This window comes from Theropithecus gelada, chromosome 17 (assembly GCF_003255815.1).
Source record: "Theropithecus gelada isolate Dixy chromosome 17, Tgel_1.0, whole genome shotgun sequence".
Lineage (NCBI taxonomy): Eukaryota > Metazoa > Chordata > Mammalia > Primates > Cercopithecidae > Theropithecus > Theropithecus gelada.
In genome coordinates this window covers 33,815,677-33,832,718 of record NC_037685.1, presented here as the reverse complement: position 1 = coordinate 33,832,718, position 17,042 = coordinate 33,815,677, and the positions used below count along the sequence as shown (strand labels likewise).

Sequence of the window (17,042 nt, the reverse complement as noted above, 5' to 3'; positions counted from 1 at the left end):
ATCTAATTTATAAAACAAAATTTCTATTTTAAAATTCTCTATTGCCATTTCTAAAATAAGCTAAAATAGAATCAAGAAAAGCTATTTCCACCATTTTGCTTATAAATATTTTGAAAATATTTTAAACTTCAAATTTATCTACTTACTGGTTTACTACTTTGTTTCAAAGTTTTAAATAACCCAGAAAATGTCTTAAAAAATAAACAGGCCCCTCCTATTTAAATATTCTCCCAATTAAGACAATATTTTCATTAAAAAAAACTACTTTCATCATGTATATTTCTTACCTTGTCTCTTTGGTAGTCGCTAAAAATGACAGAAATGCATGCAAGAACCGGATGGCATAAAAACCACAAGATACAGCCCTGAAACAAATGAAAAAGTGAAATAAGTACAGCTGTGTATTTTTTTTTTTTTCAGAATGCACCATATAAAAAATGTTACTAGCATATTTAGGTCCTGATTAACCTCAACAGGCCTTTACAGTAGAGCTTGTAATAAAATGTAGAAATAAATTTACTGTTGCTGTGACATTAGTATTTTGTTTCTAACCAAATGAGTATTTTGGAGTATTTATAATCTTATGTTTATAAATCTGCTGCATACACATTTTGATACACTACAAATTATTAATATAACAAATTATTAAGTGACAAAAGCAAGGCACAAATGTGTAATATTCCTGTAAAAAGAAAAAATAATGTACATTCATATTTGCATGCCGATACACAAAGAAATTCTGTAAAAATACACAAAAAACATTAATAGTTGTTACCTGTTTGAGGGGTAGAACAGAGGAGGGGGAGCTGGGCAGGTAAGAATGGGTAACTGTTTATACTTTTCAAATATTTTTCTATTTTTCCTTGAACCAGGGGAGCTGGGTAGTTAAGAATGGGTAACTGTTTATACTTTTCAAATATTGTTCTATTTTTCCTTGAACCGGGGGAGCTGGGCAGGTAAGAATGGGTAACTGTTTATACTTTTCAAATATTTTTCTATTTTTCCTTGAACTATGGCAATGTATTCTCTTTCCCAAAATTAAATTTGAAATAAAAAAATAAGTTAGTAAATAGTAGCTGTTGAAATGTTTGGTACATTGAAGATATAGGAAGAAAAAAACAAGATATAGAAAAATGTTTCGTATGTTACTATTTGTATAAAAATGAAGGGAAATATATATAGGCATATATACTTAAAACTCTCTAGAAGGATAAATTAAGAACTAATAGCAGCAATTGTATGAGGAGGTGAGAATAACTTTTTGCTACTCCTTACTTTTGGATGTTTGACCCTATTCAGAAAGTTAAATTAAAACACAAAATACTTTAAAATTTGCACTGCTTTAAGCATAAAACAAAATAAGAGGCCGGGCATGGTGGCTCACGCCTGTAATCCCAGCACTTTGGGAGGCCAAGGCAGAAGGTTCACAAGGTCAGGAGATCGAGACCATCCTGGCTAACAAGGTGAAACCCCGTCTCTACTAAAAATACAAAAACTTAGCCGGGCATGGCGGCATGCGCCTATAGTCCCAGCTACTTGGGAGGCTGAGGCAGGTAAATGGCGTGAACCCGGGAGGCGGAGCTTGCAGTGAGCCGAGATGGCGCCACTGCACTCCAGCCTGGACCATAGAGCGAGACTCCGTCTCAAAAACAACAGCAATAATGACAAAAAGCAAAATAAAAAACCTTAATGCCTAAACACCTCAAATATATATTAACTTATCAAACAATAAGCACTACTGTCCCTGTGAAAAACTGAAAGGCAGGATGACATCTTCTTGTCTTGTGCTCAGAAGCCTGAAGTTGGTTCCTAGGGCTGCAGCAGCAGCTTTGCAATGCTCAACACTAGGAATAAAGCAGGAATCTGGCTCTCCTTCCATAGCTGCCTTAGAATAACAGTCAATAACTCTGGACAAGATGGGCTGACTGAACAGAATCAGTCTGATCAGAATGCTGGTTTGAGGTGCTAAAATGAAGGGGTATGGAGTCTCTCAATCTGACAGAAAAATGAAACCTTCTAGGGAGGGAGGGTTCTATAATGTTACTGCTCTAACCCTTCTCCTGTATAGAAAAAAACCGAATTTGCTTTTAGATCTCACTAGCAGAAGAAGGACAAGAAAGGAGGAATAAAGTGACAGGATCTCATGTGGATGGAGTGAGGCTGGCTGAAACATGAACCCAGCCTCCTGGCTCCAGCTGCTTATGCTGAAGGATAGCTCCTAACAGTTTGTTATAAAACATTGTATAACTCTGAGAATAACAGATTATAGTCAATTAATAAGTGTTGAGAAATCCAAAGCATATTTGATTTTAAAAATTTAAAATTATATTACAGAAAAAAATGCAAAATCCCTATTGACGAAAATATGAACCAGGCAAAACTGACCTGCAAAGAGTATATGGAAAGTACTGTCTCACAGGTCTTGTAAAATGGGGATAATACCTACATCACATAAGTTGCTAAGGTTAAATGAGTTGAACCACATAGAGAACTTATGGTAGTGTCTGTCACATCATAGTTTTTTTTTTTTATAAAAAACAAACAAACAAACAAGGTCTCGCCCTGTCACCCAGGCTGGAGTGCAGTGCCCCAATCTTGGCTCACTGAAGCCTTCAACACACAGGCTCAAGCAATCCTCCCACCTCAGCCTCTCGAGTAGCTGAGACAACAGGTGCTTGCCACAGAGCCTGGCTAATATTAATTTTTTGTAGAGATGGGATCTATGTTGCCCAGGCTGGTTTCCAACTTGCGGGCTCAAGCAATCCACCTGTCTCGGCCTCCCAAAGCACTGGCATTACAGGAGTGAGCCACCGTGCTCGGCCCAGAAGTTTAATAAAAGTTAGCATGTAGTTGTTTATTAACTTCCCAAAGAAACCAGAATGAAGTGGATAATCAGAATAAACCATTTTCTTTCCAAACCCATACTTTGGCAAATGTGATGTAGAACTCCCTTTTGAGTGTACTTCTCTCCACTGTGATGATCTGATAGAGTCCACAGCCTAATGACAATGCTAGGCAAATTCTTAGGACGATTAGGAGGATCCCTGCTAAGTTGTGGTGTGAATGGTAGCTATGATGACTGGTATCTTCAAACTGTTCCCAAAGTAGCAAAACACTCTGCAAAAGAAAAACAATATTATGTTTAGGAAAAAAAAGATTATACCTAATTAAATATTTTTCTCAACTCTTTAATAAACATCCCTTTAAATGTTATATAAACATTCCTATCAGACCATAGAGGTTGTTAATGAATAAAGTACAGTCTTTTCATCACTCTAATACCCTAAGCTAGAAAAAATGAATTTTTATGAAGTAAGACCAGAGTTAAGAGATTTTTTTTAAATTCTATTGCTGCTGGGCACGGTGGCTCACGCCTGTAATCCCAGCACTTTGGGAGGCCAAGGCGGATAGATCACCTGAGGTCAGGAATTTGAGACCAGCCTGGACATGAAATCCCATCTCTACTAAAAATACAAAAAATTAGCTGGGCGTGGTGGTGGGCGCCTGTAATCCCAGCTACTCAGGAGGTTGAGGCAGGAGAATCATTTGAACCCAGGAGGTGGAGGTTGCAGTGAGCTGAGATCGTGCCATTGCACTCCAGCCTGGGCAATAAGAGTGAAACTCCATCTCGGAAAAAAAGGGAAAAAAAAAAATTCTATTGCTGTCATGATTCAAATAAGATCATCTCTAAGGATGAAACGAACTGAAAAGGTTAAAAGAACAAACTTTCTTCTAAATCCATTTCCTTTTTACTTCAACATCATTGAATGTAAACCGTTCTGCATTCAAACTGGCTATCTCAGAGTAACTTTCAAACATTTCAGTGTTTTTTGTGCAACTCAGAAATTAAAAAGTCAGAATTGTTGATTTCAGACTTTATTCATTTTCATGGTAACATCCCTTGGTAAAGGACAGCATATTTTTATTATTCACTATAAATCCTCAGGGCACTGTTATTCATCACTGTTTACTGACCTTTTCTCCCATGTTGCTAACAGTAAAAAGCTCAGCTAGTTCCTCATTAAGCTATTCTGTTTATTACTATTCAAAAGAAATTAGTGTCCATGTTGCCTCCATCTTTACTAAACATCAATCACTTAACTTACTCTAATATTTTAACCATTGCAACACACATCTGCAGCTCTCTGCACTTCTTTCCTTTGTCAATTCAGCCAGCCCTCACTCAGAATTGAGTCTTTGGTGACTTCCAAGAACTTTTAGAATACATCAAAACTCAATATCAAATCCAATTATTAGGTTTTATGGGGTTTACCAGCAACCTCTTGCTTTCCTCCTTCTCACATCCTCTACACTAATTTTACTCCTGCTACCATTCTTGTTAGGTAAACTCCTTTGTCACTATAACATGTGAAATTCCTTCTTGGGCTCAATATATGCTCTGTTACTGAAAGTGTTATTCTTCCAAACCACCAAATTATACCCATCTGATTTCTTTTTTTTTTTTTTAAGACAAAGTCTCACTCTGTTTCCCAGGCTGGAGTGCAGTGGCACGATCTCAGCTCACTGCAACCTCCACCTCCCAAGTTCAATTGATTCTCCTGCCTCAGCCTCCTGAGTAGCTGGGATCACAGGCATACACCAGCACGCCTGGCTAGTTTTTGTATTTTTAGTAGAGATGGGGTTTCACCATGTTGGCCAGGCTGGTCTCAAATTCCTGACCTCAGGTGATCTGCCCACCTTGGCCTCCCAAAGTGTTGGGATTACAGGCTTGAGCCACCACGCCCAGTCTCCCATCTGATTTCTTAACCTACATTTCTGAACTTCACTTTTGCAACACAGAAGTGCTACCACAGAGCTACCACAGCCCATGGTTTATATCTTTACATATTCAAACTTCCCTGTTTTCATATACATATGCTAATATGTGATCTGTATAAAATATGTATGTATCTGTATAGCCTCTGACTGCCTGTCTGATCTGCCTTGTCTGGGTTGTTGCTGAAGATCAGAGCTATGTTTAATGTATTCTTCATAAATTCTCATGTAAACTCTAGTGTAATATCATCTTAGTTCTCAACTCATATTTGTCTATGACAGTAAATTAAAATTACAATGAAATAATAAAAATGTAATTTTTAAAAAGAAATAAAAAGTGAGAATTTAACCTGACATTGACACTACTCTCTGTAAGTCCTGGCTCAAAAACATTAAGTTGTTAGAATCTTAACCTTATTTTAATCAATTCTTCTAATTCAATTCTTTCTCATCATCCCCTTTCCCGGCACTATCTCCTTTCTAAATATCACCACCTGTGATATGGTCTCTTACCCAAATCATTCATGTAAATTCAATACTCCTATTCCACTCAAAACCTACTATATTAAATAAATACTAGGGATAGAAAGATGAATAAAGCACTGGCCCCCATCCTTCATTAATATATTTTTCAATTTATTTGATGCATTAAACTTATATTATAATGTCCTTTACAGAGCCTAAGTATATATAGTTCATTTTCATCTATAGCTAATGCTCATCAAAAACTTAGTACAAATTTTATTTTTATACCTTCCTTCTTAATTTTTACAAATCCATTGAACACAGGCATATGGATATCTTAGAATGTCAATACTATTAATACAGAGGAAAAGAAAAAAAAAAGGCATGCAGGACCCTTATAAAAGACCAGTTTTGTTTTTACATTTGCTTTCAAAAACAAGATCCCATTCTTTTTTAGTCTATATTTGGCCTTTTAATTAATCTTAGATAATCACCTGAATTCTTTTATGTACAAAGTAGCCTATCCTAAAGATTCTTGACAATGGATAAATCTCAAATCCATTGAATCACTCATTCAATGTTAAGTACTTACCATGTGCTAGAGAAATATGAAAGAAAGCTATTATTAAGTAGGAAATAAGACTCTAACCTAGTATTAAACATACGGTGCTTAAATAAGCTGATAGGAAGCTCAAATTCAGGTAAATTATAATTAAATTCTGCAGTCTACATATAGTAGCATCCAGATAATTAAGATTATTTGATCTAATGCTCTTTAAATTCATACTTTAAATGACACAAATTGTAGAAGCTCAGACATTTCAAGAAAAAAAAAATGACACAAATTCCTCATGGGTTCCAGCTTTCAATTCTGAAATGAGGTATGCTCCAGTTTGCATTTCTGAGGATTACTAAGCAGAAACAGAGTATCAACACTCACCTGTGTCATGACAATGAATACTGCAATGCCAGTGGATGCAGGTGTAGAATCCCACTGGAGAGGTCTGCTTTGAGACTTCTTCATTCTGACTATCGTCCAACCCATGCATAGACTCAAAAGCAAGTATAACATCTGAATTTGGGAAGCGATGTCAAAAACTAATGGGACATGAAAACCAATGTCAACCAAGTTTACACAATATAAAAAAATTTAGCGCTTTTTGCGTTATGATGAGAACATCTTTTTTTTTTTTTTAACCACAAAAAGACAGCTATTTTCAAAGAGAAGCTAAGGAAATTCATTAAGAGATATTCGCATGTAATAATTCTAAAGATTTAAAAATTGTCATAAATTTTGTATATATTTATAAAAAAAGTTAAAACAGCAGCAATACTATTTAAAAATACATATATATGCCTATACCATATGTCCGTTAAGTCCAACCTTAACTCTCTTCATTTCCCATTTTTCTTAGCTTTTCTAACTACATAATCTTGTTCTCTATAACTCACTGCTTGTTAAATTCTAAATATGATTTCTGCAATGTGGAGAATACTAGTACCTTCATTTCTGAGTTTTTTTTTTTTTTGATGGCTGAACTATAAAGAGTATTTTCTAAAACTATTAACAAGAAACAATACAATGAAATGCATAGCTCCCATAGCATCCAAACATTGGCTTTACTTTCAGAATCCTGAAGACACATGAGAAGCTCCATACATTAGTGTGATGTGCCACCAGGTGGCCATCACCTACACTGCAGGGGAAGCCTGCTACTTCAAGAAAAGATGTATCAAAACCACCTGTATCCACGTCAACACTACAAGAAAACAACGAAATCTATAAATGCTTCAAGTTCCATATATATATTTATTTTGTGAGGTAGTATTTAATGATTTTTTAAGAAAGCTTATCACTTTTCTTCACAGTGTATTTTGATGTGAGTTTTAGGCTTTGGGTCAGAAATAGAAAAGAGTCAGTATAACAGAGAATGGAATTAAAATAGGAAGAAAACCTTCAGCTTTGAGGTAAGAAAACTTAGGTCTGAGTCTAGTCTCTACCACTCAATAGCTGACTGACATTTGGAAATATGTTTCACATCACTGAGCCCAGATCCTTTATCTGCAAAATAAGGATATGCAGACCTACTCTTCTATTGAGGATAAGATGAGAGAATGTATATAAATATGCCTAAAAACAATGAAGAGGCAGAGTGTAGTGACTCACGCCTGTAATTCCAGGACTTTGGGAGGCCAAGGCGGATGGAACCCTTAAGCCCAAGAGTATAAGGCCAGTCTGGGCAACATAGTGAGACCCCATCTACAGAAAAGGAAATTTAAAAATTAGCCAGGCATGATGGTATGTGCCTGTACTCTCAGCTACAGGGAAGGCTGAGGCAGGAGGATCACCTGAGTCTAGGAGTTTGAGGCTGCAGTGAGCCGTGACTGCACCACTGCACTCCAGCCTGGGCTACAGAGTAAGAACCCTGCCTCAAACAAACAAAAAAACAATGAGGAGCTGTACACATTACCTATTATTAAGAAGAAACTAAGTAGGACATACGGGAACTTAAACTGTAATCCTGTTCTCAGTCAAGCTGATTTCTAAACAACTTTCGACAGAAAATTTATACTATGACAAGAAATAGTTTTTAAAAAAAAGCAGATAGCAAGTGTAAAAGCTTTTTTAAAAATGCTCAGAAAGATACTCACATTCTGCCAAGCTTCCCATAAATGGTACCCCTATTCCATCTTTGGAGTAACTGAGGAATTGAAGAAGATTAGTGTAAATGACAAATGTGAAAAAAATTGTTCATAATCAAAGCAAGCATAATTTTGGTGGACTAATTAGGATTAATTAGATGTAATGATGAACACAGTTTTAGTGGTTTTGAGTTACCTGGAGAAATGAATGTAATTAGCTAAAGCTGAACCAGCTTGTAACAGCAAGGCAGTTGTCAGAACCTTTAAAATCATGTGCATGGGTCCTCCTTTCTTAATAGCCTGCCACAATGATTGAGCATAAATGCAAGTAATCACAAAGTACACTAGGACTAGGAGGAAAAAGAACTCATGTAACCCTGTGAAGAGAAGAAAGGGAGTTTGCTTCAGTAAAACAAAGCCAGTTATCGTATTGGGTTGCTTTCAAACCTCCCTGTCAGTATATTTCTAGAACTTGTTTTTTAACTGGAGTCATAGCATCCACTTTTGTAAGAGAAAAAAAAAAACTATTAAAACTTGAACGTTTTTGTGCCTTGGGGCAAAATTTTAACTACAAGAAAGCAGATTAAACCAAACTAGTTCAGGTCAATCTGTAGGAAAGCATAATGGTCAGGGAAACCCAAAGACTCATCATAAAATCACAGTTTTATTTGAAAACAGTAAATGAAAATAGTGATTTTAGCATTCAGTTAAATATACGTTTTACTCCCAAAGTGAATTTCTTTTGTAAAAAGTTTAGAAATAGATTAGCTCAGTCAATAATAGTTTAAAATACCCTGACAATGTATCTCAAAGTGTGTTCTCTTGCCCAGCAGCAACATCAGGGAACTTGTTATAAACGCAAATTCTTGAGTTCCATCCAGTTTTTCATCTACTGAATCAGAAACTCTTGACTAGAGCCCAGTAATCTGTGCTTTAGTGAGCCCTAAGCATGATTCTGATACAGCTAACACATGAGAACCACAGCTCGGGAATGTCCCAATACCCTGAATTTCCATTTGGACAAACCTTCAAAATATCTGTCATGTCCAGAGATCTCTTCTGAGATGAACTGTCTGCAGCTCTTGCCAAAAAATAAAAAAATAAAAATCCTGTGGAGATCATGCAACTCCATGCCAGGACTGGCTGAAAATTGTAACAGCTAACCAAATGGCTACCAATGCAAGAGGCCAACAATATAACAATTTTAAGTTAGGCTAATCATCTTCTCTTAGTAGATCAAACTATAAAGCAGAAAGGAAAGAGGCCACAGAAATTGAAGTTGAAAGGAGCTGATGTTGGAACAGGCTAGAGGAATCAAACTGAGCCATGATAAAAACCAAAGTTTTGAGGGAGTAGAAATTACAAGTGATTAAAGAGAGATGGCTGGCAAAGAACAAAGAATGTGCAGACTTTATAAAAAATGAAACCAGTCATTACAACAGCCTCTAGTGCCTACTAGCAGCTTTTTAGTACAGTTTTCATGTAACCTTATTATAAATGTCACTTTTTCTGTGTTAACTTGAAATCTTTTGACTGAGTCTCCATTTTTCAGAAATTTCAGAAAATTTTTATAATAAAACACCAGGCTAGCTTTCAGTTTAACGGCTAACATTTACTTGGTTACCTGTCAAGACAGTCCCTAATATTAAGACTTTTACATTCTATCTAACACCAGACTGCTCTAACAGTGGTGTGAATAGAGCTGTCTTAATTAAGTCTATGGATGAACTTTCATTCAAATGGTGAACACCAAGCCTGCTCTAGTTTCCCATTTGGGTAAACTCCAATTAACAGTCAGAGAAGAAAATATTTCTAATGTGTGGAAAATAATTTTGTAAAAGCAATCAGAAGACACAAATCCTAAGAATCAATAAGTAGCTCAATCATGCTTTTGGCCTGGTTGAGGGGGGAAAGCAGCAAAAAGTATTTCTGCCACTGGGTGTCTCTCCTGCTCTATGAATATAAATGTGGACAGTTAACTTTTCTAGTGCAGGTGAAAAAGCATGTTTAGACTTCAGGAAGGGAAGATCAAGTAAAATAGCATATTTTCTTTTTAAACTCCTTACATAGAAAAGCACTCCAGCCTTAGAAATAATGGCAACATAATCCTGGGGTTATTATAGTACTGGAACAAGACAGAAAATACAAATGCTAAATATAACAACTGTGGGACAGTAAAGTTCCTTATGCTATCCTGTGTTTTGAATCTTAGTTTTTATCTTTCCTTCTTTGTATTAAAGAATTAAACATGGCATTCAATTTAAAGTTTTATTTATTTATAATATTTTACAGAATATCTTTAATGTTTCTGACTTATAGGATAAAGTTTCCGACTCCACTAAGTTACAACTCTACCATGAAAAGAAAATCCTCAGACTATTTACTGAGGAATCGGAATAATGTAGAAGGAAGGGACTCTGGAAAATAAGATATACGTTACAGTAAAAAATGTTTTAGGATTATTCACAGTTAATAATCTTCCAGCAAAAGCTAACATTATAATGAACACAAAAATTGTTTCATTGACATAACATATTAAATAAATTGAACTGGGTCATGCCCCACACTTTATTCACTGAATTTTAGATGATTCTTACCTTGAACCTTTCCATAAAATACTTAAAAGATAAAATGCTAGCTCTGCACTCAATGTTCTTTTAAACAAATCATCTCTTTAAAAAAGTCTGTCTTTTTGGTCAGGCGCAATGGCTCAGACCTGTAATCCCAGCACTTTGGGAGGCTGAGGTGGTTGGATCACAAGATCAGAAGATCGAGGCCATCCTGGCTAATGCGGTGAAACCCCCCATCTCTACTAAAAAAAAAAATACAAAAAAATCAGCCAGGCATGGTGGCACATGCCTGTAATCCCGGCTAGGAGAATCGCTTGAACCTGGGAGGCAGAGGTTGCAAGTAAGCCGAGATGGCGCCAATGTACTAGGGGGGACAATGTCCAGCCTAGGGGACAGAGCGAGACTCCCTCTTAAAAAAAAAAAAAAAAAAAAGTCTGTTTTTTTCCTCTCTTCAGCTACCAAGTTTTTGTTCTGCCACAAGCAAAAATTGTTTGTTCACTTTGAAATTAAACTCAATTTGTGTTCACTTTGCTTGTTCACTTTGAAATTAAAACCTAATTTTAAAACAGGTGGGCACTAATTGCTAAATCTTATTATACTTAAGAGTTAATATACACTAAAAAAGTATACACTAAAGAAGAACAATACTCTTAATGAGCGTACAACAGGTGGTGAACACTTGTAAGGGAATGTGTAAGGTTTAAGGCAAGCTTAAAGGAAGCAGCATTGGCAAAATAAAGTAGCAAGAAAACTTAGAGGACAGCTTCAATAAATTCAGCCCCAGCTAAATGATGGTAAATAAGAAAGGAGGAGAGCCTAGGGGGAAAGGGTCCTTGGGTTCTGCGGCAGCACCTGGAACAGACATTCCCACCTACCCATGATCCTTGTCTCAGAGCCCCAGTGGTCTCCCACACTCAAGTGTCTCAAGAAATATCCTGATTAGTCTAAATCAATCAGAAATTCCCATACCCTTACCAGTAGGAGGTAAACCTAATCCTTTTGACATATTTGTCTACTTTTATCTTCTTTCTTTCATGTCAACTTACATTTCTCTTATGATGCTATGACCCAGTTCTGAAAAAGGAAATGTGATAGGAAGCTTCTGGGAAAAATTTCCTTCCTCCTAAAACGCGATACTGAATATTGCAATCATCTAGACATGATGCTCAGAACTGCCACAGCTAACTTTGAACTTGAGGCAGCTAGCTTAAGAACACTGATAGTCTGAGGATAGCAGGGTAGACAGATGCTAAATAAACCACCCTGGAGAAGCCTCAAAACTTCTTGTTGCGTAAGATAATTCATTTCATTACTGTCTACACCACTTGCATTAGGGTTTTCTGTTACTTTAAGCCAAAAACATTCCAACATGTCACCAGTAACACATTACTGAAGCTAAATGGAAGATCCAACCCATTGTCTTTTGGGACATGGAGGAAAAAAGGGATAACACTAAAGAATGAACACAGCTGCTAGAATTTTAAAAACAGTGAGATGGCAGATATGGCAGAGCCCGTAGTATTATTCCAGTGAAAACCAGTCTACATGCCTTTAGGTAATAAGGCTCTCAGGATTCTGGGTACTTCTTGGTCTCTAATTAGAGTACAAACATAGTTAACAAGGATTCTAATATTTTAAAGATGCAGTTTTATTTTATTTTACCTTAAAGTATTATAATCCTATTTAGTACTTTGTCAAGTGGCATCACACTTGCCTTACTTTCTTTGTTTAATCTAGACCAACTCTGAAAAATAGAGGATTAACCAAAGTCTGGTAGATAGAAAATACATAATTGGTTTGAAAGAGAACAAATTACAAAATTTAACCAGAACAACATGTAACATTAATTGCAACTATTAGCACCAGGTTATTCTAATTCAAACCTCTAAGACATGTGGTAATAATCAATTTTCTGTAAAAAGCATAGCAAATCAATTTTTCCTACTTGGAGGAGATAATTAGACAAACTAGCAGAAGTTTCTAAAATGAATTGAAGATTTTCCCTGTAAACAAATTCCATACCTGAGGCTACAAAGTAGGAAGAATCCCTCTTAAGGCTCTATTTTAAAACACATTACTAAAACATTGTGAAATATGGACTTTTAGATCAGTGGTTCTGTACATAAGAATCAACTTTAGAGCTTTAACTAGCTTCCACTCCAAACCAAATCTATCTGAGTCTCGGGGTGTGAACATCTGAATTTTTGTTTTAAACCTCATAACCTTAAACTAGATGCATACAGTGATGGGTTAAGAACCACTCATTGATACTTCAATGTAGAGTTATTCACAAAAGCTTTTAGGTATTTTAATCAATAAAATGATGTGATGTTTAGAGGAAGCCACAAAACAAGGCTGGATGGTTTTGGGTACTTCTAGCACTTTTTAATGATTAATTCCCACAGGTTAGCCTTGCATAGAATGTCATGCTTAATGAAAATACATACAATTATAGTGAGGTTTTGCCCCTTGTTTAAATATTGTTGCTGACATACTCAATGTAACTTACCCATTGTAGTATAAGACAGCTTTTAGACACAAGAGTAAGCATAAAATCAAAATCAGTCACAAAATCAGGAAAAGGTAGGTCAGAAGCAGTCAGAACTAAGAACTGAATCACAATGGTTAGTATGGATCATAAAGAAAAGGTTGCCACAACTGAAGATGTTGAGGAAAACATTGGAAGATATAGGCAAGGTTCAGGACAAGGCAAGGTATGACTGGCATTCAGTGGTCCAAGCATGGCACAGGGCACAAATGTGATCACTTTATAGCCTGGGATAAAAGTTTACATGCCAAATTGGTGATAAAGAAAAAGACCAAAAATGGAGGCCTGGATAAGGAGGCAAGTAAAAGCATATTAGGATCCAGAAAAGTCTCATGGATCCACTCAATACATAAAACCACCTTTTGAGCCAAAGGGCTACAGCCTGGAAGGCAGGAGAGGGAGTGCTAATTCATCTGGACTCCACTAGAGGCAGCAGGGTTTGCACATGCAGCAACTGCAGCAGAACATTACTTCCTAGTGAGCCTTGACCAGTCCTAAAAACAAGTGTCATGTGAAATAACGAAGTCTTACAGTTAAAAAGGACCGGAAGGCTGCGTGCAGTGGCTTATGCCTGTAATCCCAGCACTTTGGGAGGCCAAGGCAGGCCTGCCTTGGCCTGAGGTCAGGAGTTCTGGTCAACATGGCGAAACCTTGTCTCTACTAAAAATACAAAAATTAGACAGGTGTAGTGGTGGGCGCCTGTAGTCCCAGCTACTCAGGAGGCTGAGGCAGGAGAATCGCTTGAACCTGGGAGGCAGAGGTTGCAGTGGGCCGAGACTGCACCATTGCGCTCCAGCCTGGGTGACAGAGCAAGGCTCCGCTTCAAAAAATTAAATTAAAAAAAAAAAAAAAGGACCTGAAGAGCAATTCAGTCCAACCATCCATTCAATGCTCTTAGTAGACCTGGGTTCCATCAATGCCTTTCCAAAATACAGAAAAATGTTGGCATCTTTTACAAAGATTAAGGAAATGGAAGGACTAAATTAATTTCCAATAATGATCTATACTAGTCAAAGGTATCATAAATGAAATTTAACCTTTACATTCATTTGCATTCAGAAACAACTTGAGTAGTTTACACTACATCATTTCTTTCACAGAAAGAACTTTAAAATTAACCACTTTAAAATATTTAGGGCCAGGTGCAGCAGCTCACACCTGCAATCACAACACCTTGGGAGGCCAAGGTGGGAGGATCACTTGAACCCAGTAGTTTGAGACAACCTGGGCAACATGGTGAGACCCCATCTCTAAAAAATAAAAATAAAAATAAATTAGCACGCCATTCTGTCACTAGATATACATTTTTCCCAAAGGATATTTTTAAAAAGTTTATCCCTTAAAACATTATTTGTGACCTACTGTCACAAATCTCAAGTTGCTTTTTTAGCTGTGACGAATTTACACTTTGAACTAAACAATCGGTTTAAGCTAATGTGGCCTCACTCCTGCCTCATCTCCACCCACGCCACTCTATGGCCAACAGGATACAATGGAACTAAATTTTTCTCTTAAGCAGATTGACTCTTTCAAACAGCCAACGAACTCATGAAGAGGTAAACCATTAACGCTTTTCTTTGACAGATGGCGTACAAATCCTTACTCCTACATGGTAATTTACAAATCAGTTATACTTCATAGCATGTTTATCATGATCATAAGAAGTCATTCACTTCTGCTGGGGCTAGGAATCTTACCTCAGTAGGCCAGGACATAGTTACCTAACATTTTGATGAAATATTTTATATGAGTAAATCTGATTCTGGGAAGTATTATAGACTCTGATCATCCCTAAATTGTTGTAAGCTTCAATGAAGGCAATCCCTAAATCTGTTCAAACAACCTAGTAAAGAGTTAACCATACAAAGCAGTTCAGTTTCTAATCTCATTTAATCATTGAGTTAACAACTGAAATTGTTCAATTTATTACATTTTTCTGTTTATAAAAATAACGCAAAGTTATAAAAACAAAAATATTTAGAATTATAGAGGAAACGAAAAGCTGCACAAGTCATTTCCTGTCAGGAGCCCAAACAAACAAGCAAACAAAACTATACAACTCTACCAACTCAGAGTATCAAAATAATCTGTTAACAGTTTTGTACTTCTGTTTAATTCTCTGCAGGTTTTAATACACTCAAATAATACTCTGCTTTTAAAAATTAGTATTATGGCTATCAAAAAGGTATAAGAAGATTCATTTAACCATTTCTCTACTTTTGGACATATAGGTTGCTTTCATTTTTTTATTTTAAAAATACGACATGAATATATTTGTGCATAAATCTTTTCCAGAATTTAGGATATATTCAAATACATATTCTTACCAGATTCTCCAGCACTAAAATGATCAAATGGATTCCCTTCGGCATCTGGGTTTAGTAACACCATTTCAAATGGGATATCTTCCACCTGAGAATTCTCCTTGTCATCTTGGCACGTATACTTGTCTGCATAAAACACATGCCACGTTTGTGGAGATGGAATCTGGGACACTGTCAGATTATGTTCGGTCTGGTTCATGGTCACTTTAAAGAGAAAGAAAACAACACCTTTCGTAACAAAACTCTCACACGTGTTCCATTATTTTATCATATAATCAATTTGAGGTTAGGACACTCTTTTGTTTCATTTTTATTGCCTCAGAAATCCAAGACCTTGTGAAGTATTTGGAATAAGTCTTGTAAACCAGATATTTACAGAATAAATCAGAATTTATCTGCAAAGGAGATAAAAATGATGTTTTTAACCAAGGAATCACTATACAAGTATGACTATAAAACACCACGAGTAGAATGGCTTCACTGAAACTCTGAATTTTTTTTTTTTCTGGTTCTCACATTCGTATTGGGAGCCATGGGAGGGGCCTCCTCTGTCAGTGGAGGTGCTCAGTTTCTTCAGCCACTCCAAGCTGGGGCTCTGGGAATCCTGGGGGTGGCTGGGCACATCGGGCATGTTCCCATCATTGCGGATGGGCATTGGGTAGTTGTAGGGTGTGACCTCGTTGATCATGATGACGTACTTGGTGTAGGGGCTGAGTGGGGGCAGAATTACAGCTAGGCTCCTGATGATGAAGGACACGACCAGCACCGGCTCCTTGGCCCAGGCATTCTTGAGGAAGGCGCTGAGTCTCGCCACCATCTTGGTCTCGACGGCTGAAACTCTGAATTTTAATTTTCCGTATTTTCACAGTTTCCAGGTGGGTTAATGACATTCAAAAAAATTGTGGTGGTAAAATATACACAATGCTAAATGTATCATTTTAACCATTTTTAAGTGTACAGTCTATGGCATTAAGCACATCCACAATGCTGTGCAACAATCACAGTGACATTTTTGAAGATTACTCGAGTTAAATTTAAAATGGAGCATTCAACTTACGAAATCATTGTATCTAAAAACTACGTATTTTCAAAAGATTTTCCAAAACCTTTTTCTGATTGGTTGTTCTTTAAAAGGGTACAAAAAGCAGAAAAAATAGAAATTACAGGAATGTAGAAGTTATTATACTGGATCAGGTCCATATGAAGTAGTATGATATAGTCAGGGGTGGGGGTGTGTGGCATCATTCAGATGTATGTTTCAATCCTGGCTTCAATACTTACCTGTTGTGTGACCTTGGGTAAGTTACATAAGCAATGACACTCATTTTCTTCATCTGTAAAATGAAGATACTACCTACAGCAAAGAGCTGATGTAAGCACTAAGTTATGTGAGTCACCTAGCATGGTATCTGTCACAGAGCAGTTGCTAAATGTCAATTCTGCTTTTCCTTTCTTTAAAACAAGGTGGTTATATTAGTAAGTGGTTCTCAATCCAGGGTAATCTCCTTTCATCCAGGGCCTCTGAAAATATGACGGGATCGTTTTTTGTCACAATAGCTGGTTAGATACTTGGAGGGGGCTATGCTGAACCTCATGCAAAGAATTATTCCCCCTAAAATGCCAATGGCACTCCCTTCTGAGAAACACAAAATGATGTACAAGATTCTCTCTGGATCTAAAACTATTAGGTTGGTGCCAAAGTAATTGCAGTTTCTG

At 36.7% G+C, this 17,042-nt stretch overlaps 1 protein-coding gene and 1 pseudogene across 1 annotated transcript in view; both read right to left on the bottom strand.

The window, feature by feature from the left end:
* The window catches only part of GPR180 (G protein-coupled receptor 180), a 35,118-nt gene that overhangs the window by 8,350 nt on the left and 9,726 nt on the right, over positions 1 to 17,042 (bottom strand). Inside the window, exons 3-8 of the mRNA XM_025364339.1 lie at positions 15,330 to 15,530; positions 8,081 to 8,261; positions 7,894 to 7,943; positions 6,182 to 6,339; positions 2,926 to 3,117; positions 288 to 365 (exon numbers count right to left, since the gene is read on the bottom strand). Coding sequence (XP_025220124.1) covers positions 288 to 365; positions 2,926 to 3,117; positions 6,182 to 6,339; positions 7,894 to 7,943; positions 8,081 to 8,261; positions 15,330 to 15,530 — 860 coding nt within the window. The remainder of the gene's footprint in view (positions 1 to 287; positions 366 to 2,925; positions 3,118 to 6,181; positions 6,340 to 7,893; positions 7,944 to 8,080; positions 8,262 to 15,329; positions 15,531 to 17,042) is intronic.
* Positions 15,711 to 16,221, bottom strand: LOC112610773 (annotated as a pseudogene).